The following is a 25,448-nucleotide window of genomic DNA, read 5'->3' on the forward strand; positions in this document are numbered from 1 at the left end:
AGAATATTTAAGAAAGCAGTAACTCACAATATTTTTCCATAAATGAAAAATATGTTTTCTTATTATAGAAAGTTTAAGGAAATAGAAAGTTTTTCTGAGGATAACCTTATACCTCCAATTCTCAGCCCTGTCTCAACATAGTTTATAACCCTTAGAGAAAGAGATTTATCCACCCTTTTGGCTTATGTAGTTTGGAAGTAGGTAAATGTAGCCACATTAAGAAGAATGATAATTACCTACCATTTGATCTAATAAAGCAGATTACCAAATAAATTAAGATCCCTCAGATTTTTGGAAGAGGATCTATATCTAAATTGTAAATACAATGACGTGGGAAAAACTGAACTCTGTCATTTTAGAGCATCTTATTCCACCCTCAACCTAACTACTAGAGTTCCCTGTTCTACCCATTGTCCCCCAAATATGTTTTTACATATTTGTCATATATATATATTTTAAAGATTTTATCTATTTATTCATGAGAGACAGAGAGAGAGAGAGAGAGAGAGAAAGAGATGCAGAGACACAGGCAGAGGGAGAAGCAGGCTTCATGCAGGGAGCCCAATGTGGGACTCGATCCTGGGTCTCCAGGATCAGGCTCTGGGCTGGAGGCGGTGCTAAACCACTGAGCCACCCAGGTTGCCCCTCTTTGTCATATTTTAAGTTGACAATCTTAGCCCTTTTCTACTCAGACCCATTGCATATATTACTACCAAGGCCTCCATCAGGATGCCTGAGTGACTCAGTCAATTAAGCATCTGCCTTTGGTTCAACTCATGATCTCAGGGTCCTGGGATTGAGCCCCACATCAGGCTCTCTGCTCAACAGGGAGCCTAATTCTCCCTCTGCCTCTCCCCTTCCCTGTGTTCCCTCTCCCTGTCTCTAATATATATGAATAAAATTTCTTTAAAAAAAAAAAAGGCCTCCATCATGTCAATAAAGGAAACTGATGGAAGAAGCAGAGTAAATTAAAATTGTTACATTAGAATCTCCTGTCCAAGCAGTAAAATCTCTAGTGTCTTATGGATTAGGAAGAGTTCAATACTCATAGACTGGAAGAATTAATGTTGTTAAAATGTCCATACTATCCAAAGCAATCTACAGATTCAATGCAATCCCTATCAAAACCCAAAGGTATTTTTCACAGAGCTAGAACAAATGATTCTGTTTGTATGAAACCCTAAAGGAACCTGCATAGCCAAAACAGTCTTGAGAAAGAACAAAGTTGGACGTATCACACTCTCTACTTATAAACTGTACTAAAGCTACAGCAACCAAAACACTATGGTATTGGCAAAAAGGAGACACACAGATCAATAAAACAGAACACAGAACCCAGAAATAATAAATACTTAATAGTTAAGTGGTCAATTAATCTACAACAAATGAGGCAACAGTAGCTAATGGGAAAAAGAGAATCTCTTCAATAAATTGTGCTGGGAGAACTGGGCAATCACATACAAAGGAATGAAATTAGACCACTATCTTCTATCATACACAAAAAAACAATTCAAAATGGATTAAAGACTTGAATGTAAAACCTGAAACCATAAAATTCCTACAAGAGAATAGGTAGTAAGCTCCTTGACTCCAGTCTCAGTGATGTTTTTTGGATCTGTCTCCCCAAGCAAGAGAAACAAAAGCAAATATTTAAAAAGGGGGGGAGGGTAAAAAGTAAAAAGCATCTGCACAGCAAAGGAAACCAACTAAAAGAAAAGACAACCTACCAAATGGGAGAAAATATTTGCAAACTGTGTATCTGAGAAGGGGTCAAATAAATATATAAAAAACTCCCACAAGTCAAAAGAAAATCATTCCAATTAAAACACTGGCAGATCTGAATAGACATTTTTCCAAAGAAGACAAACAGATGGCCAAAAGGCACATGAAAAGATGTTCAACATCACTAATCATCAAGGAAATGAAAATCTAAGCCACAATGAGATGTCACTTCACATCTGTTAGAATGGCTTATATCAAAAGAATAAGAAACAGTAAGTGTTGGAGAGGATGTAAAGAAAGGAAAGGGAGCCCTTAATACAATGTTAGTGGGAATGTAAATGGTGCAGACTATGGAAAACAATATGGAGTTTCCTCAAAAAATTAAAGATAAAACTACCACATGATCCAGCTATTTCACCTCTGATTATTTATCCAAAGTATACAAAAATAGTAGTTTGAAGAGATACATGCATGCCTATATACATTGCAGCATTATTTACAATAATCAAGATGTGGAAACAACTGAAGTGTCTACTTATGGATGAATGGATAAAGAAACGTGATACACGCACACATGCACACACACACATAATGCACAATGGAATACTACTCAACCATAAAAAAGAGAAAGAGCTTGCAATTTGTGACAAGATAGATGGATTTTGAGGGAATTACAGTATGAAATAAGTCAGACAGAATGACAAACACTATTTCACTTATTTGTGGTATCTAAACAAAACAAAACTCATAAAGAGAACAAATTGGTAGTTACCAGAGGGGAAAGAGTTGAGGTGTGGGTAAAATGGGTGAAGGGTCTCAATTTTATGTTGATGGACGGTAATTACATTTATAGTAGTTATCTCTTTGTAGTGTATAAGTGGCATATGTTAATCATCTAGTCTGTATTAAATCTGGTGCTTTTTAAATCTAAAAAAAAATTGACCTGGGAGTCTATACTTCTCCTCAGGGTTTCCCCACTTCTCGCCTAGTTTTACCGACAATTTACTAAGTGCAATGACCACATCAAACCAAAAGACCTGTACAAGGTAGGACTGGTTTGAGGAACTCTGACATACTGAACAATGTAATAGCCATGTCCTCAATAGAACAAAGTAGAGCCCTATTTAGAAACAGGTATAAGCTTTTCCAATACCAAAAGAATTGTCTTTCCAAGAACTGAGAAGCTGATCACAACTTCAATCTCATTCCTGCTTTTTGAGTTGGCTTTCAGTCTTTGGTTTGGACGTCTGCTTTGGCATACATTAGATTGTAAGTTTGTGTAAGCACATTTAGTACAGATATAGCTCTTCTGTCCTTTCCCAACCAGTCTAGATCTCTGGGAAAGTCAAGGGTTTGTCTCACCTGTACTGCAAAACCAGGAGACTACCAGAAATTTGGATTTGGGACTGGTGCTCTGCTTCCCCCTACTGGCCCTTCATATAAAAAAATAAAAAATAAAAATAAAAAAAGCAGTTGTCAAAAGCAAAGCATTTCTCAAGGAACTATTCTTTCAAGAACTCCGTCAAAAGATCCACAAAGTTGATTAATAGAAAAGCCTAATATGTATTGAAAACTTATATTACCAAGCACTATCCCTGGCCTTTTGTACATAGTTATAATTTAATTATCTTGACTTCTTTGTGAGGTAATTGTTACAACTCACTAGATAAATTGTTTGAAGGGAGAATTGGAAGATTAAATGATGTGCCTAATAAATTAAGCATGTATCATACCTAGGTTTTACTTTTTTTTTTTTTTACAGATGTTTCTGCCTGCTTCACTCTGAGTCAGGACACATGTTCACCAATTTCCTTGGATCCAAGTAAATTCTCAAATATCCAAAATACCATTTTATCATTCTTTCGTTTTTTCTACTGTTCTTAGCAATCTGCTACAACAGAAAATAAACATTAGATGTGAAGTTTAAAAGCCTGGGTATAAATTTCAGGACTGCTCCTTGGGCAAGTCATCTAACCAGCTGGAGTTTGTTTCCTCAAGTGTTAAAAAAGGAGAGCACTGCTCTTTCTATCCCAGCAGGATGTTGTGTGGATCATACGCACAGTATTGTGAACTTATCTCTACAGAAGTACCTGGACTTCTTACCTATCCCATTCTAGATCCCTAATGCATAAATGCATAGTGATTTTATTAAGTATAACAGATTACACATAAGAGAAAGAACATCAAGCCTTGCGCAGTGGCAGTATCGTAGCCAATGAGGTTTATCCAAGGCGCGATTATTGCTAATTGAAAGAGAAAGAACATCAAAATTTCCTATTGAACAACAGTTCATTTATATTTTAAAATTAAAACAGTAATTATTACATTATGCTAATATTATATTATACTAATATTAATCAATACATAAAAATGTAAACAGTAGAAAAATAATTCTTGAAGAGACATGAACCTAAACACTTTTTTTATTCTATTATTTTAATTCAAATATAATACAATTCTCCTTACCAAATAAGTTATAAGAACACTACTGCTGCCACCACTGTTACTACTCCTATTATTACAAGGTAGAAAAGGGAAGAAATGATGTCATATGCCTCTGTGTATATAATTATCACATAGGATATTTACAGACTTCTTACAAAAACACACAGAAGTCATTGTAATGGTTATATATGCAGTCAACTTTTTTCTGGGAAATATCAGGAAAAATGTCAACTTTTTCTTCCATTTACACTGTTCCCATGAGAACTGGTTCACCTGTAGTAGTATCTTTTTCTTCTTACTTAAATTTTAAAACACAAAGTGATATTGTTTCAAAAACAGACCTGTAAATTAATCCTTATTACAATCAAACAATTTAATCTATATTATCCAGTGATATTTTCAATAGCCTCATAAACTGTTTTCTGCCTTCCATCTTATTTCTCTCAATCTACTGCACCCAGAGAGACTTACACAAAACCCAATCTAATCAGTTCACTCTGTTTTATTTTATTTTTTATTTTTTTCAGAGAGAGAATGAGAGAGACTATGTGCATGGAATGAGGGGGGAGGCAGGAGAGAGAGGCAGGCTCCACACCCAACACAGACCCTGCTGCAATGCAAGGCTCAATCTCATGACCGTGAGATCTTGACCTGAGCCAAAATCAAGATTCAGCTGCTTAACTGACTGAGGTGCATCTCTTATTTTTTGGTTTGTTTGTTTGGTTTTTAGTAATCTCTACACCCAACATGGGGCTCAAGCTCACAAACCCAAAATCAAGAGTCACAAGCTTTTCCAGCTGAGCCAGCCAGGTACCCCTCACTCCCCTTTTTTAAAAAAACACTTTTAATTTATATCCATCACTTACAAGGTAAAGTCAAATCTCCTTTGAGGGACATACAAATCTCTTCATGATAAAGTTCCTGCTTATCTCCTTAGTGTTCCTTATTCCACTCTCCTCCTTATACCTTAAATTCCATGGCAAAAAAACTGATAATACTTCAAGATTATAACATCATAACCTTGTCAACTGCTCATTCCTCTCCATTCCTGGATTTTTCTACAATCCCTTTCTTCATTTAGAGAGGTTTTATTTAGTCTTCAAGAGCCAGAATCATCTCTGCAAGAGAGCTTTCAAGGAAGTCATCCCTAAACTTTCTCACTAATCCTGGCACCACTAATCACAATGATAAATTATATTTGGTTAACAATATAATTCTGACTCTAGGCTAAACATGTAATTTACATTAATTATGTAATCCAGGCAACCACCATATAAAGTAGTTAATATCATTATTCCTTTATGTATAATGAAATAGAAACACAGAAAGGTTAATTAATTTGCCGAAGACCACACAGCTACTCAGTTACAAAGCTGAGAATCCAAATTCAATTAGTCTGGCTCCAAAGTCCATTAGCTTTAACATCTCTGTAAATACTATTTTTCATGTACAACACTGTATTGAAATGATCCCTTCAAATATTCATCTCCAACCAAGTTTTACCAGAGGAAAAAAAATCTGGTCATTCATATTTCTATCAATAGCACATTACATGTTATAGTGCTCAACATATACTTGTTGGACATAACCATGCCCCGTTTTTTTAAATTATGTTATTTTTTTAACTACATAGCACTTTTCAAGGGAAAAATATATACTTACTGGAATACATATATAATATAAATTGTTCTTCTGAAAAGAATGTGAGATAAATCAATAAAAGCCATATACATAAGACTATTAGACTTGCAGATAATAAAATAAAAATAGTCTTCTCAACATTTTTCTAAGTTCATACAGTAATATGAAGAAAAATTTCCTGAACAGAGATTCGAATTCACCCTCTTGGGGGAGGTTTGTTTTTCCTTGGCTATTTAGAATTAATGGCACAGAATAAGCAAACAGATCAATCCCTAAGACTGATTAAACATTAACTCTCTGAACTTCCTAGAAACAAGCAAAAGTATGAAATATAATATGCATCTATGTGTTTCCATTATAATTAGATAGGCTTAATTAAAATCATAATTTAATAGTAATTTACATAGTAACCGTAATAACATTTTAATGGTAGAGATCTATATTGATTTTTAAATTATATACTAATATATTTCCAACTTATTTGGAGAGAACAAAAAAAATTCAAATATATTCTTCCTTCTTAAATAATACAACAGAATAGATTACATGAGTATTATATGTGCATACTTATTTATATAGGCAGTACCTAATTGTATAAATAGCTGGATCTATACATAGCTAAACAGAAAATTTTACCTACTTGAGAATATATTGGGTTACAGACTTCTGTATTTGTTTGCTTTTGTTCACTTGAAACAGGTATGTCCAGAGTTATTCCTAATATCCAGCTGTGAATACAAGGTAAACAAAGTCCTTGGATACTGTTCTTATGTTGACTATTTTTAACATTTCCAAATTATTTAGAGAGGGCAAACATAATGTTGATATCTAACAAATAACATACATGTAAGTATTTTAAAATTCTACCATAAATAATGTAGTTTTCTACACTACTAAGACACTGCGTTACAGAATTATATCAAGATTTTTAACGTTTTGAGCAGAAAGACCAGGCATGTTCATTTTTACAACTCTGAATACCAGGAAAAAGTAAAACTGTCTTGAATAGAATTCTTACAATGGAATCAGGCACTTACCTGTTCATCTCTTTAATAAGCCACAGCAAAAGAATGGTTTGCTCTGTATTGCAAACTGTTACTACAAGAAAAAAAAAAAAAAAAAACCAGCAAGAAAGAGAGATCATTGTAGAGACCTGAGCAGTTTCTTTTATCTGACCAAGATGACCAGATCATTCTTCTCAACTAAGCTTCCTTCGGACTCTAGGCCCCTGACCTCCCTTTCCTTAGAATATTTATTTTAGAAACTGTAAATACTTTTTCAGCTCCTTTGAGATGTAAAACTTCTTAGGCTTTTGCCTACAAGCCAGCAATATTTCTCAAGGCCCTGGGAGCCAATCCCTAAAAATGCAAACCTCAAGAAGATGGAGCCCCTATTAACCAGTCTCTGAGAGGGCAGGAGCCTAACATCCATGGGTTAGTACTTTTTTAGTGGACCCAAGCAGGCTTAAAAACTCTCCCACTTTTTCCTTCAGTAGAATTCAGTTCAATCTCCCTCTGCTATTGCAAAACTCATGAATAAAGTCTTCTTTGCCTTTAACTTGTCCAGTGTAATTATTCTTGGATATATCAAACATTGTTCAACCAGTAAAGTGCTTTTTCTCTCTTCCTATCGTTTCTTCTAGAGTTAGATACTGTATAGAGCACTTTTTTGAAAAAGTAACTTCTTTGAGCTCCATTACTTAACCAAATTAGTTTAGGAATGTTGGATATAGTACAATTATGAACATTGTGAGGCAGTCATGTTGAATATGCCTAATACATTATGCTCAACATAATCTTTTTTCTTAAATACATATTTTATAAGACAAGCTAATTTCTGTTTCTCTGCCTCCCATTAATTTTTTTCTAGCTTGATTCATCTAAGTAATTTCCCTACTCTAATTTGTTTTGCTGATTTTGAGTGGCCTTTTGTATCAATTTACGCAAGGTTTTCTCTCCCATCTGCTCTCTCATTCTTAGTTGTTCTGATATTATAAAGTTGTTTCTATTTCTATCGTTTTATTGATGACAATATTAATATAAATTAGGTTGCAAGGTAACAAATTGTTTAAACATTTTCCTTAATTGTGCCTTGCCTCACAGAAAATTATATCAGGAAAAGTAGAAATAAAAATAAATGCAAATAAGTAAAGTACATACCATGTTAGACGGCTATAAGTACCACGTAAAAAAAACAACAAACTAAATCAAGATATGGTATCTTGAGAGAGAGATTTTGAGAGAGAGAGAGAGAGAGGCTGATTCACCTATGTCAAGGACATTTTTCACAATGAGGTAACTACCAACATATCCTTGCCCTCACGTGTTCAGCTGAAGAATGCAGAGCAGTTCATCACATTTCAGATGAAGAAAATTACTGTAAGCTACAACTCCATGTTAATTATTTATTAGGAAAAAAAAACCTTTACATTATACACACCAAAACAGATGAAACATTTAGTCAAGATGATATGGTATTTAAAAGAGAAAAATTAAAATAAATAATAAGACATGATAGTAAGTCAATATTATTATTATATACCTTTTGACAAAACAAAGATATCTTAGAAACAATTGAAATCAATATGCAAATGGAAGGGTCCTATATAACTTTGAAGATCCAAATTCTGTCAGAAAAAAATGTCAAAGGAAGAACTGTTCTATGTTCTTATTTTGATAAGAACTGAATGGTATTAGGAAAGTCTGGGTAGCTCAGTGGTTGAGCACCTGCCTTAGGTTCCAGGTGTGATCCCAGAGTTCAGGAATAAAGTCCCACATCGGGCTCCCTGCAGGAAGCCTGCTTCTCCCTCTACCTCTGTCTCAGCCTCTCTCCCTGTGTCTCTCATGAATAAAAATAAAATATTTAAAAAAAAAAAGGATAACATATTAAAAAAAAGAATTTAATGGTATTAATATTTTCAGGTTTTAAAACTTATCAATCTTTAACTTAAATGACAGAAGTAACTCTAGGTTTGGGGTGAATTCTTTCTTTTTTTTTCAAATGAACTAAAGATAATTCTCCTTTTGATTATTATTCTCAGGTCTTAGGTATAGTGATAATTTTTTTTCCTAAAATTTAATATATTCATTCATCTTTATGCACAGATGGAGCTGGTTAACATTTATTCCACTTCTTATACTCTTCAAACCAATTTAATTTAAAAATATCAAAAGAATTCAAATTACATACAGTGAATAATTCTGAAAAGGAGAGTTCAGCTTTATCCTTTTAAAACAAAAAAGAAAGAAATATAAATTCATAGATATCACTGAAGGGAAAGTACAAAATAAAAGTCTAAGTTGAATAGGAGTCATTGCATGTGTGTGAGAGCATGCATGTGTGCGCATGCTTGGAAGAGAATAATTGAAGATTTTTGGAACATGTTCACAGTAAAAGTGAAGTGACTCAGTTAATGAGGGAAAGGATGCCCAATGTAAAACCATGACACTGTTCTTAATAAGCAGGTCAATCAGGAATCATGCAGCCCGCTAATAACTGAATTTCAGAGAAACAGTCCATTCCAATGACCTAGAGTCTTGGAGAGCAGTGAGTCACCCACAAAGGCAAAGACCTAATGCAACAAAGAGGAGAAAACAAAAGACTGGAAAAGACAGGAAGGCAAACCAAACAGTACTGAAACTACCATGATAATGGTTGTCTATTGTGCCTCTCCCCTCAACCAACAGACTCCCTAAATCTACTTTACTTTGATGCCTCTCTCAATTTTGGCAATTGATTAATAAAAAGAATTCTAAAGGCATGTGAATCAAAAACAAACAGCTTACTGCAAGATGCCCTAAGGCAATTAAGTGTCCTATTAGAATTATTCTTTATATGTTCTTAAATTCCTCTGATACTCTAAGGTTATTAGTATTAAGAAGCAACAGCCCATTTTTATCAATTCCTTTAGTCATACGAGCCAGATGAAATTTCCTGGGAATTCATATATAAATATCTCTGAGGACACAATGAGTACTAACAACAGTGATGCTGCTTTGTGCGGGAGAATAAAATTCATGCATTTAATCATATGACCCTTAAGGAAGAGGAAAAATATGAATATGTGTGAAAAGACATTTTCTGCTAGTTTGTGTATTTTGCCCACACAGACACTAGTTCAAACTTTTATCGAGAGAGTCATAATCTTTTCTTTTGTCACAAAAGAAGCAATGAAAAGAGTAAGACTAAAGCAGTGTATTACCACTTCCCTGAGCTAGATAGGGTCAATCAGTGTCAAAAGTGACAAGAAAAGACACCAAGGCAATATAGCTTATCAGAGCTGATCTTTGGAGCCTTCAAATGAGAAAATCTTGTGAGAGCAACGAAAGAGAGAGTAAGAGGGAGACTGACACACAAAGTAGAAGAAATTACAGTATTGATTTGAAATTTTTTAAAGTAAATAATCTGCAGTATGAAGCTTAGTGGAAACACGGGGCCAACGAGCCTAACTTTTCCAGCTTATTGTCTATTAATCTCAATTATTTGAATATTTCATTTTCTTTGCCCTCCTTTGGTCACTTACTAACACAGCTGTGCCCTTATCCAATAATAAGTTTGAAAGACTTTCTTTTTTTTACAACCACTTTACTGAAGTATGACTGATATATAAAACACTGTACATATTTAATATATACGACTTGATGAATTATAAGCATATACCCATGAAACCATCGCCACAATCTATGCCATAAACATATCCAGCACCTCCAAAAGTTTCCTACCACTCTCTGTACTTATTTTTTATAAGAACACTTAATATAAGATCTATTTCCTTAGCAAACTTTAAGCATACAATACAGTATCATTAATTACAAATACAGTCCTGTATTTATGTAAGACCTCTAGGTCTTATATAATTGAAACTTAGTGCTGCTCTTTGACTATTAGCTTCCTGTATCCTCCTCCCACTATCCTCTGGCAACCACCATTCTATTCTCTGGTTCTGAATTCAACCATTTTAGATTCCTTATATAAATTGTATCATGCAGTATCTATCCTTCTGAAAAGGTCTATTTCCCTGGGTAGAATGTCCTCTAGGTTTACCTATGTTCCTGGCAATGACAGGATTCCCTTCTTTTTTTTTTTTCTTTTTTTAGGGCTGAATAATATTCCATTGTTATATACCACATTTTCTTTATCTATTAATGCCCACTGATGAATCATTAATGGTATGTCTATATTTTGACTCTTCTATTACATGGGAGTATATATAATCTCTTTGAGATTTTTCCTATTAGTATTTCAGTGTTTTTTTTTTTTAAGATTTTATCTATTTGAGAGAGAAAAAAAGAGCACATGGAAGGGGGGGAGCAGACTACACCCTTTGAGCAGGGAACCCAACGTGGGCCTCAATCTCAAGACCTGGAGATCAAGATGTGGGCTGAAGGCAGACACTTAACTCACTGAGCCACCCAAGCATCCCTAAGTGATTAAATATAAAAGACAATACAATGCCACAGAGCAGGATATGAAAAGGAATATGTAAGCTATTATTTTAACCTATAAAGCTAATTTTAAAACTCAAAAACAGACCTTGGAATATTTAACTTGGAAATTTTGACAAATATACCAGTTCCTATTACAAAAATGGGAAGATTACTCAAAAAATATATTAATTTCAATCCTCAATTTATGCTAGCACAAAAGTAAAATGCAGATCAATGAACAATGTTGATGCAAAACAAAATATTTTTAAAGATCTAAAAGAAGATAATTAGATGCAAAACTTTTCAGCAAGGGGAAAATACACTAAGTAAATAAACAAATAGAAAGAGAAATTATTATTATGTGTGACTATGTATGTATTTTTTCCTAAGTCATAAAATAGTTAACATAATATGAAAGGCAAATAATTGTCTAGAGAAAATTGTATAAAATATAATGGATAAAAAGTCAGTATCTTTTTAAAGACTTTATATAAATCTATAAAGAACAGACAAAAACCCTGGTAAAAAAAAAATGAATGTATAAAGATGTATAAGGATATTATTAGGAAAATTTTAAATACTGAATAAACATAAATGCTTAACTTCTTGTTTACTTAAATCAATGCTAGCTTAAATGTTTTGAAAATATTTCCTATGCTAATATCAAAATTTGAAGTGTTTGTGGAAAACAATAGTCTTGTTTGCTGCTGGTGACAGTACAATTTTCCAGGAGAGCAATTTGGAAATATGCATCAACAGATGTATTTGGCAATACACATCAAAATATATTTAAAAAGGTTAAAAGATGTTTTGACTTATGATTATAATTTACACTAGAAATTAATCCTAGGGAAATAATCACAAATGTAGCCAAAGTATTAGCTACAGGATTATATATTGGTGCACTACTGACAACAATAAAATAGTAAAAACAGCTATTCAACAAAAAATGTGGAGTTTTATAAATAAATCATAATATAGTCAAGCAGTACAGTTATAAAAAAGAAAATTATAGATAATAAATGTGTCCTCTCCTTTTTCTATCTCTCTGTTTGCACCCCCATATATATACACATACATATATATGTGTACTACAAAGAATGGCATTGTATATTCCTAATTTTAACAGGATTGGTTTTGGGTAATGGGGTTATAGATTATTTTACTTTCGCTCCTTCATCTTATGCATATTCTCAAAAGTGTTTTGCAACAAATGTGGATTTATTGTATAACATGTGAAATATAAGTTATAAAAGCAAATCTAGAGAGATGTCATATGTTAGAGAGGGAGAATTAAACTAATTAAAGGAGGTAGCCCCGGTGGCTTAGCGGTTTAGCACCATCCTCAGCCTGGGGTGTGATCCTGGAGACCCGGGATCGAGTCCCACATCGGGCTCCCTGTGTGGAGCCTGCTTCTATCTCTGCCTGTGTCTCTGCCTCTCTCTCTCTCTCTGTGTCTCTCATGAAAAAATAAATAAAATCTTTTTTTAAAGAATAAAAGGTATTTTGAAAAAAATAAACTAATTAAAGGTATAAAACTTCTAAAAATTCATGAAAAAAAGCCATTTATCATATTGGCTTTATAAGAACACTACCTCACAATTTAAAATTGTACTTTAGCATTCCATTTGACAAATCTATATGCTTGTCTATTGATTGCTGAAGAATTGCAACAGTCATTGCTAGGAACGTTTCTGACTTATGAATCACTCTCTTACAAGTAAGTGCTATTTGTAAACTGAAAGAGTAAAATTGGGATCCCTGGGTGGCGCAGCGGTTTGGCACCTGCCTTTGGCCCAGGGCGTGATCCTGGAGACCCAGGATCGAATCCCACGTCGGGCTCCCGGTGCATGGAGCCTGCTTCTCCCTCTGCTTGTGTCTCTGCCTCTCTCTCTGCCTCTCTCTCTCTCTCTCTCTCTCTCTGTGTGACTATCATAAATAAATAAAAATTTTAAAAAATGAAAGAGTAAAATTATTCTTCCCTATGACTTACTAAATAATAAAATGTATGTTTCTCAAATGTAAGATGCAGGATTCTGCTCCTTGGTGAAATGCCTGACATGCCTGACTTCCATTTGCTCTTATATACGTGTGCACATCTTTATTAATAAAAACAGTAGATGTGTGAAGAAAAATACACTGAGAATGGGATGCCTAGGTGGCTCAGTGGTTGAGCATCTTCCTTCAGCTCACGGCCTGATCCCAGGATCTGGGATCATCCCACATCAGGCTCCCTGCAGGGAGCCTGCTTTTCCAACTTCCTATGTCTCTGCCTCTCTCTCTCTCTCTCTCTGTTGTCTCTCATGAACAAATAAATAAATACACTGAAAATGCTTATAGTATTTTTGCATGTCGAAAGCTAAAAAAAATCAATCATAACTTCTCAAAGATATAGTGAATATATATGTACATATAATAATATTTTACTTCTAATTGTTCGTCAGATCAAATCTTTTATGTCTTTGTTGTAACCACTTTATTTCACTATCTCAACTTTGTTTTCATGACTATTGTTTTATCTCCCTAATTGGACTCCTTCCATTTAAGCATTCATATCAAGTAAAAACATTCAACGACATTTTTACTAAACTGTACCCCTGACTACATTACACCTTTGCCCAAAATTTTTTTTCAGATCTTCTGAGAATATAGTGTAAGCTCATTACATGTTATTCAAGGCCTTTCATAATGCAATCCCTACCTGTTCCTCCAACTTATTTACCACACATCCTAACCTTACACTTTATACTCAAGCAAACCTTATAAACTTTCCTACATCTACTATCCCTTCTATCTCTTCAGGTTATCCTCTTTACATGGAATTCCCATTGTCTAAATCCATCATCAGCTAATTCTAGTTCTGCTGAACCAGCAACAGTATTTCCCATACCAGTCTCCCTCAGTATGTCCAAATGGCATTCTTCTGAGTCCTGTGACATCCTCTGAATAAGTCTAACATTTTTCATATTATCAAATAAGGTTGCACGTTTCTATTCATAGGTCTGATTAGGAACATCTGGAAGGGAGGATAATTTTATTTTAATTGTATTCATTGTACGTTTCTACTACATACATAGGTGATAAGTATCTTTTAAGTCAAAATGGTCAATTCAAGGATCAAATGAACATACGCTGTTACTTTTTAGCTCTTAGGAATTGAGAAAAAGAGTAAGAGACATAAAAATTCAGTGTTTCTATTTTTTAGTAACCATCATATGATGTTACTATAGTTTGGGTTCAGAAATACAGAAGGAAGATCCTATCTGGGTAACTGTATGAAAAATTCAGCTTAATAAGAGCTATCTACACTGTACCCAAATGGAGAAGCACAACAGAGTGAGATATAGAAGACTTAACACCAAAGGAATAAAGAGAAAGATGGTCTACAGATATAAATGTAAGACTTTTTTACTGTAAAGTTGAGGTTAGAAGTCTCTTAGAAATATTTTGGTAGGATGAAGAGCATGTTCACAAGGCAATCCTATCTATTTTCCAGACAGGAACATCATCATTTAAGAGATGTATAGATGATGAGTTTAAATAAGAACTCAATATAAACAACCCAAAAGTAGGAGTAAGAGATGGAATCATGTATCACAAATCAACTGCCTGTAGTAGTCAAGCTTATAACACGAAGGAGGAAAGTAAGCCTCCTGTAATAATCCTGGTAATACAGTGTCATTATATTTTGTTCTTAGTTCTGTAGCTGACACTGTCTCAGTGTCAGAAACACAAAAAGGATTGCATTACTGAAAACAATATCTTATATCAAGGAGGCAGCAATTCTTTACCACTATTTGGTGATTTCCACAAAGAGACAAAAAAATGTTACCCAATATTCCTACTTTTTCAAGAGAAGCTGGGAATCCATATTTTTATGCCAATTCCCCCTTTTAAAATTTTAAATAGCTCATGAGACAAACGAAAGACATCTCTAGGCTAGATTCAGGCTGCTGACCAGAATTTTGGATCCTCTGTACTACTGGATAAACTCTATGTTAAGTATGATATAGAAATCCAGGGATCCCTGGGTGGCGCAGCGGTTTGGCACCTGCCTTTGGCCCAGGGGGTGATTCTGGAGACCCGGGATCGAATCCCACGTTGGGCTCCCGGTACATGGAGCCTGCTTCTCCCTCTGCCTGTGTCTCTGCCTCTCTCTCTCTGTGTGATTATCATAAATAAATTTAAAAAAGAAAAAAGAAATCCAGTTTTCCCAGCACCAATTAGTAAAGCGACTATTCTTTTTCTATTGGATATTCTTTCCTGCTTTGTCGAAGATTAGCTGACCTAGAGTTGAGGGTCATTTCTGTGTTCTATATTCTGTTCCATTGATCTATGTGTCTCTTTTTATGCTAGTACCATACTGTATTGAAGACTATAGCTGTGCAATACAGCTTGAAGTCAGTTATTGTGATGCTACCAGTTTTGGTTTTCTTTTTCAACATTCCTCTGGCTATTCAGGATCTTTTCTTATTCCATATTACCCCAAAGATACAAATGTAGTGATCTGAAGAGGCACCCTCACCCCAATGTTCATAACAGTAATGTCCACAATAACCAAACTGTGGAAAAAGCCCAGATGTCCATCGATAGATGAATGGATAGAAGATGTGGTATATACATATACATATATAATGGAGTATTACTCAGCCATCAGAAAGGATGAATACTTACCATTTCCATCAACATGGATAGAAGTATTACGCTGAGTGAAGTAAATCAATATATAAAGACAATGATCATATGGTTTCACTCATATGTAGAATACAGGAAACAGCCCAGAGGATCATAGGAGAAGGGAGGGAAAACTGAATGGGAAGTCATTAGAGAAGGAGAAAAACCATGAGAGACTCTTAACTATAGGAAACAAACTGAGGGTTACTGAAGGGGAAGGTGGGTGGGGCGGATGGGGTAATTGAGTGATGGGCATTAAGGAGAGCACATGATGTGATGAGCATTGGGTGTTATATGCAAACGATAAATTGCTGAACAATACATCTGAGACTAATGATGTAGTATATGTGGGCTAATTAAATTTAAATTAAAAAAAGAAAAGATTAAAAAATTGTAAAGAAATACCTGATTTAAACAAATGAAGTTCCAAATACAGGCAATGATTTCACTTAATTTCAGTGAAACACTAAACTATACATAACAGCAATGTAACTGAAAAATGGCCAGATGGTTTCAGAAAAACTATTCTTTCATCTTGATATTAGTTAATAAATATATATGAACATCATTTACTCATCATCTACTTGAATAAAATGAGAAAAAGAAAATGCTTGAAAAGTAATAAGATCTTTCTAAAAAAATCACAGCATCATAATTAAATTGTATTAATAATGGATAATTTGAAATCAATAACTTCAATACCACTTTTTATAAAACAGGTCAATTTACATATGGTAAATATAGCATATACAGAAGTATACAGCAAAAATTCATCTCTTCTTACTCTCCTATTAGGCATCAGACTCAACATGATGCTTCTCACTCCATCTCACCACTTAATGAAGAGACATTTGAGGGGTGGAAAGAAGGGTAGTTATGACAGGTAATTTGTAATAAATATCCTCCAAGATATAATTTATGCTAATATGCTTACTTGTAAATAAGTCATATATACTATTAATCAATTAGAAAAATGAAGATGACTCATGTTGGACCATTTCTACTTGATATTTAGAAGATACATTCATTCAGATATCATTCTTCTATGATTTGAGAAGAATGATGTCTGTATGACCTCATTGTCATGTTTAGTAAGCTAAAACTAGAAGGGAAATATTCTCAAGTTTCATAAAAATTTTAAAAACTTCAAAGAGAAAACGTAATCATCTGAAAAAATGTGATAAAGTATGCTCATTGGACTTGAAATGGTCCTTGGTTAAAACTTTAAGAAAGTAAATTAAGACGCCAAGCACCATGGATAACTTTAGCAATAAAGAATATGTTTCACTCCCACTCACAAGGTAAAAGGAAAAGAGTTCAGTCAATTAAATATTCATGAAATAAAAGATCAAGGTTTTTAGTCTTAGATCAAGTTCAAGACTGGGCATGAACTAATGATCCAATAGTTTATATAAATATTAAATATTAACTCAAAGAATTAACTCAGAACTACACCATGGAATGGATTTCATTTTAATTTAATTAACTGACAGTTAATTTTACAAACTCTATGTAAGAAACTGATTGACATATAATGTAAATATACCCAAGATCATATACTGAGGATTAGTCAATTGATAAGCTGCCCTAAGTTTCTATAGTAACAGACGTTTTTATTATGTTGTAGTAATAGTTGTTCTTTACCCAAATCCTTTAGCTTCTTACTCATATAAAAATTAAATATGAGCTGACAGTCAAAAACCCATATGAAAATTTAGTTACTATGCTTTGCTTCAAAACTTGCTGTAAACTTAGTTAAAAGGGATGTTTCTATGTACTATTTTTAGTATTAGTTGTTAGTGAGGAAGACACTACATGTATTAATCATTTGAAATGAAAACTCTCTCCTGAAACCTCTCTAGAGACAGGTGTAAGCAATTCCATTCCCAAAGATTGATGGAATAGAAATACACCTACAGAAGCTTTGACCAATTTGACATCTTCCTTTTAAAGACCCAGGAAAAAGCAAGGTTAATCCAGCCACAGGCAGAATGCCTCCTCTGACTTTATATAAACTGGTGAAATGTGCAAGAGGCCTGAGAAGCAGCTGAGAGGTCCAGAAAAAATAATCATCTGCTCCTCATGCCAAGAGGCAACAAGCACTGCAGGTAAGATAAAGTTCCAGACTTTAAACCCATGCTCAGTGCAGCAGGCCTGCGGCCATACTTCCCTTGAGAAGGTACCTTGTCCATCACTACAATCAGTTCAACCAAAGCATTTTATCCATTTATTTATTTTCAAGTTGTCAACGATGTTTTAGAAGGCAAAGGCCGACAAAGCTTCTTCCAAAAAAGCCGAAGGGATTTGTTATTCCTTTTGAGCAAAATGACCTGCAGACATTTTTGCAAAACTACTAATAAAAAAGCTGAGTGCCAATATGTTGGCTGAACCAAAATAAAGCCTTTTAAGTATGTACCAATGTAATATGATGTAATATAGTGCCATTTAGAAAAGAAATAACTAATGGGAGCAAAGAGGCTAAACAGAATATAATCATTTATTATTACATGAACTCATTCTCTGCCTAGCCTACTGTTCATTCATATCAAGAACTTCTACATTATGACAAAATAGTATTTGAAATTAGGTTGTGCACTTTCACTAAAACACACAAAGAAGTAACTAAGAATTCATATATTCTCCTCAAAAGTCTCATGTACTATATTTTAACATCTGCATTAGTTTTTCATACATGGGTTTCAGTGTGCTCTTTTCTATACACATAGTGTATTTTAGTCATGGCCATTTAATGGGTAGTCAATAAACGTTTCTTCAGTATTTTAGTGAATAAAATTATTTTAGATCAGAGGATCTTAACTTTGAGTCAATATTTAACACACTCATGAGTCCCTAAAATTGTATACAAAGTACTTCTTTTTATTCTAAAATAAAAAGTCCATTTTATTCCTATGGAGAAAATCCATATATTTCCTCATATTTCCAAAGGACATTACTGACTTCTCTCCAATAAATGATTAAGTCCTTCTTCTCTCAAAAATTTAAAGATATCATCTTTCAAGGCAGTATGGTATAGTAGAAAGAGGTCTTAGGACTTACCAAAACCCTCAGAAAACCTCATACTTCACAGTGATTTGTTAGAAATATTTCTATTAAAAAAAAAGACAAAGATGTTGATTAGGACTATTTTTTAACACTATAATGAGGTCTTATCCAATGCAGTAATAAAAAAAATTTTTAACAGCAATTACAAAGAGTATTATGTAGAAATGATGTTATCTTCTATATATAATAAGCATGATAATGCACAGACAATAGAATTAATATAAGGATTCAACAAGATTGCCAGATAATAAGATCAATATGCTAAACCAATGGGAGTTTCAATAAAGGGGGAAAAAAGTAAAGAACACATAATTTAAAAGATTCATTTACTAAGAAGCTTAAATTACAAGAACTCTGGAATATATCTAGTATATTTTATAAAAAATATAAGACTACATTAAAGAACATAAATATTGAATGAAAAGAAATTTCATAAAGTAATAAGTAAATAGAAATCTCATATAGTTTATTTTAACAAGGCACAAAAACACAAATTCTAAAAGAAAACAATAGGGGCACCTGGGTGGCTTGGTTCGTTAGGCAGCTGACTCTTCGTTTTGGCTCAGGTCATGATTTCATGGGTCCTGAGACAGAGCCCTGCTTTGGGCTCCTCACTCAAGTATGAAGTCTACCTGAAGATTCTCTCCCTCTACCTTTTCTCCCAGTGGAGCACACATACTCTCTCTCAAATAAATAAATATTCTTAAAAATTAAAAGAAAATAAATAAAATAATAATAAGACTGATTATATTGAAATCAATGTTTCTTTTAACAAATTTTCCCCATAAGAAACAGTCTATCCAAAGGAATCAGATATTTTCAATGTATGTAACTAGTAAAGATATAGTATATAGAAAACGTTCAAAATGTTTATAAATCAATAATTTTTAAAACATAAATGAACACAATGTATAGTAGCATTAAGAATAGGGGTAGACGGGCATTATGGAGGCCACGTGATGTCATGACAACTGGATTTTATCCTACGTGCTGGCAAACTGAATTTTAAATAAAATAAAATAAAATAAAATAAAATAAAATAGACAGATGTAGAATTCAGAGTAGAAGTAGTTATAATGATTATTGTTAGCATTAGCATCATCATTACTATGGTTATTTAACGAGGACTTGACTTAAGCAATCTTTTGTTCTAGTCCCTTCATTTTCTAGAATAAGTTGCGATAGTCCTGGGAGGTCTCAATTCAAATCACAAAGATTGCCAAAACCAAAGCACTTTTTTTAAAATATCCAAATCTAAATTTCAATCTGTTAACACAATACTTAATTCACTGACTCCAATTATTAGATAAACAAATGCTTTTCCATGCAACACAATAATTAAGATTTGACCACACACAGTGAATAAGGGAAAAAAAAATATTCATACCAAATCGAAAACGGATTCAGTATGGAAAGAATTAGTTCAGCCTAAGAGTAGCACAGTAAGACATGACCAGTCATTTCAACAATAGCAAAGGAAAACTACAAACTAAAACAGTGTGACAAATTTGCTTATAATTTAAATCAAACTTTATCACATAATTTTGTGGTTGACATCTATAAACAATAGACATTTAAAAAGGTATGCATTTTCAATATTTTCTACCAATAAGATTAATGACATATATTATAAACTTCTGAAAATACCTGGAAGTCTCAATGTATAATTATTATATATGAAAAATGCATTTTCATTTAGATACTATGACTCCAATTCACATTTTACAAGATATTATTTCTTCAATCAAATTTTTTGAAGCTGGAGGAGGGGCTAGATGGCAGAAGAGGAGGGTCCCCAAGTCACCTGTCCCCACCAAATTACCTAAATAACCAACCTTCAAATCATCCTGAAAATCTATGAATTCGGCCTGACATTTAAAGAGAGACCAGCTGGAATGCTACAGTGAGAAGAGCTCGCGCTTCTATCAAGGTAGGAAGACGGGGAAAAAGAAAGAAACAAAAGGCCTCCAAGGGGGAGGGGCCCGCGAGGAGCCGGGCTGAGGCGGGGCGGGTGTCCCCAGGACAGGAGAGCCCCGTCCCGGAGACGCAGGAGCTGCACCAACCTTCCCGGGCGGAAAGGGGCTCGCGGGGAGGTGGAGCAGGACCCAGGAGGGCGGGGATGCCCTCGGGCTCCCCGGGACAGTAACAGAGCAACTGCGCCCCGGGAGAGTGCGCCGAGCTCCCCAAGGGCTGCAGCGCGCACGGCGGGACCCGGAGCAGCTCAGAGGGGCTCGGGGGCGGCTCCGTGGAGGGGGCAGCGGGGCGGGAGCAGCTCGGAGGGGCTCGGGGGCGGCTCCGCGGTGGGGGCTGCGGGGCGGGAGCGCGAATCCAACAGCGCAGGCTCCGGAGCACAGGGCGCCGGGACACAGCCCAGGACCCGGCCTCCCCCGGAACAGGCAGAGGCCGGGAGGGCCCAGGACAGCAAGGACGCTGCTGCCCCGAGCTGAGCAGATCAGCGGCCCCGCCCCGGAGCCTCCAGGCCCTGCAGACGGAGAGCTCCGGAGTTACTGCGGGGGCTGATTCCAGGGCTGCAGAGCTGGCGGCGGCCACTGGGGCTGTTCCTCCAGGGGCCTCACGGGGTAAACAACCCGCACTGAGCCCTGCACCAGGGAGGGGGCAGAGCAGCTCCCCCAAGTGCTAACACCTGAATATCAGCACAACAGGCCCCTCCCCCAGAAGACCAGCTAGACGGACAAGTTCCAGGGGAAGCCAAGGGACTTAAAGTACACAGAATCAGAAGATACTCCCCCGTGTTTTGTGTGTATGTGTGTGTGTGTGTGCTTTTTGATTTGTTTGCTTCCCCCACCCTTTTTTCCTTTCTTTTTCTTTCTCTTTTTCTTCTTTTTTTTTCTTCCTTTTTTTTTTCTTTTTCTCTTTTCTTTCCTTCTCTCTCTCTCATTTTCTCCTTTTCCCAATACAACTTGTTTTTGGCCACTCTGCACTGAGCAAAATGACTAGAAGGAAAAACCTACATCGAAAGAAAGAACCAGAAACAGTCCTCTCTCCCACAGAGTTACAAAATCTGGAGTACAATTCAATGTCAGAAAGCCAATTCAGAAGCACTATTATACAGCTACTGGTGGCTCTAGAAAAAAGCATAAAGGACTCAAGAGACTTCATGACTGCAGAATTTAGAGCTAATCAGGCAGAAATTAAAAATCAATTGAATGAGATGCGATCCAAACTAAAAGTCCTAACGACGAGGGTTAACGAGGTAGAAGAAGGAGTGAGTGACATAGAAGACAAGTTGATGGCAAAGAGGGAAAATGAAGAAGAAAGAGACAAAAGACCATGAAGATAGATTAAGGGAAATGAACGACAGCCTGAGAAAGAAAAACCTACGTTTAATTGGGGTTCCCAAGGGCGCCGAAAAGGACAGAGGGCCAGAATATGTATTTGAACAAATCCTAGCTGAAAACTTTCCTAATCTGGGAAGGGAAACAGGCATTCAGATCCAGGAAATAGAGAGATTCCCCTCCCCCCCCAAAATCAATAAAAACCGTTCAACACCTCGATATCAAATAGTTAAGCTTGCAAATTCCAAAGATAAACAGAAGATCCTTAAAGCAGCAAGAGACAAGAAATCCCTGACTTTTATGGGGAGGAGTATTAGGGTAACAGCAGACCTCTCCACAGAGACCTGGCAGGCCAGAAAGGGCTGGCAGGATATATTCAGGGTCCTAAATGAGAAGAACATGCAACCAAGAATACTTTATCCAGCAAGGCTCTCATTCAAAATGGAAGGAGAGATAAAGAGCTTCCAAGACAGGCAGGAACTGAAAGAATATGTGACCTCCAAACCAGCTCTGCAAGAAATTTTAAGGGGGACTCTTAAAATTCCCTTTAAGAAGAAGTTCAGTGGAACAATCCACAAAAACAAGGACTGAATAGATATCATGATGACACTAAACTCATACCTTTCTATAGTAACTCTGAACGTGAACGGGCTTAATGACCCCATCAAAAGGCGCAGGGTTTCAGACTGGATAAAAAAGCAGGACCCATCTATTTGCTGTCTACAAGAGACTCATTTTAGACAGAAGGACACCTACAGCCTGAAAATAAAAGGTTGGAGAACCATTTACCATTCAAATGGTCCTCAAAAGCAGGGGTAGCCATCCTTATATCAGATAAACTAAAATTTACCCCGAAGACTGTAGTGAGAGATGAAGAGGGACACTATCTCATACTTAAAGGATCTATCCAACAAGAGGACTTAACAATCCTCAATATATATGCCCCGAATGTGGCAGCTGCCAAATATATCAATCAATCAATAACCAAAGTGAAGAAATACTTAGATAATAATACACTTATACTTGGTGACTTCAATCTAGCTCTTTCTATACTCGATAGGTCTTCTAAGCACAACATCTCCAAAGAAACGAGAGCTTTCAATGATACACTGGGCCAGATGGATTTCACAGATATCTACAGAACTTTACATCCAAACTCAACTGAATACACATTCTTCTCAAGTGCACATGGAACTTTCTCCAGAATGGACCACATACTGGGTCACAAATAGGGTCTGAACCGATACCAAAAGATTGGGATTGTCCCCTGCATATTCTCAGACCATAAGAAATTAGAACTAAATCACAACAAGAAGTTTGGAAGGACCTCAAACATGTGGAGGTTAAGGACCATCCTGCTAAACGATGAAAGGGTCAACCAGGAAATTAAGGAAGAATTAAAAAGATTCATGGAAACTAATGAGAATGAAGATACAATCATTCAAAATCTTTGGGATGCAGCAAAAGCAGTCCTAAGGGGGAAATACATCGCAATACAAGCATCCATTCAAAAACTGGAAAGAACTCAAATACAAAAGCTAACCTTACACATACAGGAGCTAGAGAAAAAACAGCAAATAGATCCTACACCCAGCAGAAGAAGAGAGTTAATAAAGATTCGAGCAGAACTCAACGAAAGTGAGACCAGAAGAACTGTGGAACAGATCAACAGAACCAGGGGTTGGTTCTTTGAAAGAATTGATAAGACAGATAAACCATTAGCCAGCCTTATTAAAAAGAAGAGAGAGAAGACTCAAATTAATAAAATCATGAATGAGAAAGGAGAGATCACTACCAACACCAAGGAAATACAAACGATTTTAAAAACATATTATGAACAGCTATACGCCAATAAATTAGGCAATCTAGAAGAAATGGACGCATTCCTGGAAAGCCAGAAACTACCAAAACTGGAACAGGAAGAAATAGAAAACCTGAACAGGTTGCTAGAACTCATACAGCAATTTGGTAGCGTGGCAGGATACAAAATCAATGCCCAGAAGTCAGTGGCATTTCTATACACTAGCAATGAGACTGAAGAAAGAGAAATTAAGGAGTCAATCCCATTTACAATTGCACCCAAAAGCATAAGATACCTAGGAATAAACCTCACCAAAGAGGTAAAGGATCTATACCCTAAAAACTATAGAACACTTCTGAAAGAAATTGAGGAAGACACCAAGAGATGGAAAAATATTCCATGCTCATGGATTGGCAGAATTAATATTGTGAAAATGTCAATGTTACCCAGGGCAATACACACGTTTAATGCAATCCCTATCAAAATACCATGGACTTTCTTCAGAGAGTTAGAACAAATTATTTTAAGATTTGTGTGGAATCAGAAAAGACCCCGAATAGCCAGGGGAATTTTAAAACAGAAAACCATATCTGGGGGCATCACAATGCCAGATTTCAGGTTGTACTACAAAGCTGTGGTCATCAAGACAGTGTGGTACTGGCACAAAAACAGACACATAGATCAGTGGAACAGAATAGAGAATCCAGAAGTGGACCCTGAACTTTATGGGCAACTAATATTCGATAAAGGAGGAAAGACTATCCATTGGAAGAAAGACAGTCTCTTCAATAAATGGTGCTGGGAAAATTGGACATCCACATGCAGAAGAATGAAACTAGACCACTCTCTTTCACCATACGCAAAGATAAACTCAAAATGGATGAAAGATCTAAATGTGAGACAAGAGTCCATCAAAATCCTAGAGGAGAACACAGGCAACACCCTTTTTGAACTCGGCCACAGTAACTTCTTGCAAGATACATCCACGAAGGCAAAAGAAACAAAAGCAAAAATGAACTATTGGGACTTCATCAAGATAAGAAGCTTTTGCACAGCAAAGGATACAGTCAACAAAACTCAAAGACAACCTACAGAATGGGAGAAGATATTTGCAAATGACCTATCAGATAAAGGGCTAGTTTCCAAGATCTATAAAGAACTTCTTAAACTCAACACCAAAGAAACAAACAATCCAATCATGAAATGGGCAAAAGACATGAAGAGAAATCTCACAGAGGAAGACATAGACATGGCCAACATGCATATGAGAAAATGCTCTGCATCACTTGCCATCAGGGAAATACAAATCAAAACCACAATGAAATACCACCTCACACCAGTGAGAATGGGGAACATTAACAAGGCAGGAAACCACAAATG

At 35.6% G+C, this 25,448-nt stretch overlaps 1 protein-coding gene and 1 pseudogene across 15 annotated transcripts in view; one reads left to right on the forward strand and one right to left on the reverse strand.

The window, feature by feature from the left end:
* LOC140620186 (zinc finger protein 385C-like) overlaps nt 1–25,448 on the reverse strand; it is a 450,118-nt gene that overhangs the window by 359,151 nt on the left and 65,519 nt on the right. For 13 of the 15 annotated variants that reach the window (XR_012019945.1, XR_012019942.1, XR_012019944.1 and 10 more), the window contains 3 exons: nt 18,966–19,015; nt 6,846–6,906; nt 6,449–6,536 (listed from right to left, as the gene is read on the reverse strand). Coding sequence is in view for 8 of the 15 variants with exons in the window: in XM_072804085.1 (XP_072660186.1) it covers nt 6,449–6,536; nt 6,846–6,906; nt 18,966–18,987 (171 nt within the window). In the remaining 7 variants the exon portion in view is untranslated. Of the gene's footprint in view, nt 1–3,458; nt 3,966–4,127; nt 4,466–6,448; nt 6,537–6,845; nt 6,907–18,965; nt 19,016–25,448 lie in introns of those variants that run through there. The other 2 variants (XR_012019948.1, XR_012019946.1) reach the window with 2 other exon arrangements.
* LOC140620444 (U4 spliceosomal RNA) lies at nt 3,909–4,040 on the forward strand (annotated as a pseudogene).

This window comes from Canis lupus, chromosome 28, assembly GCF_048164855.1.
Source record: "Canis lupus baileyi chromosome 28, mCanLup2.hap1, whole genome shotgun sequence".
NCBI lineage: Eukaryota > Metazoa > Chordata > Mammalia > Carnivora > Canidae > Canis > Canis lupus.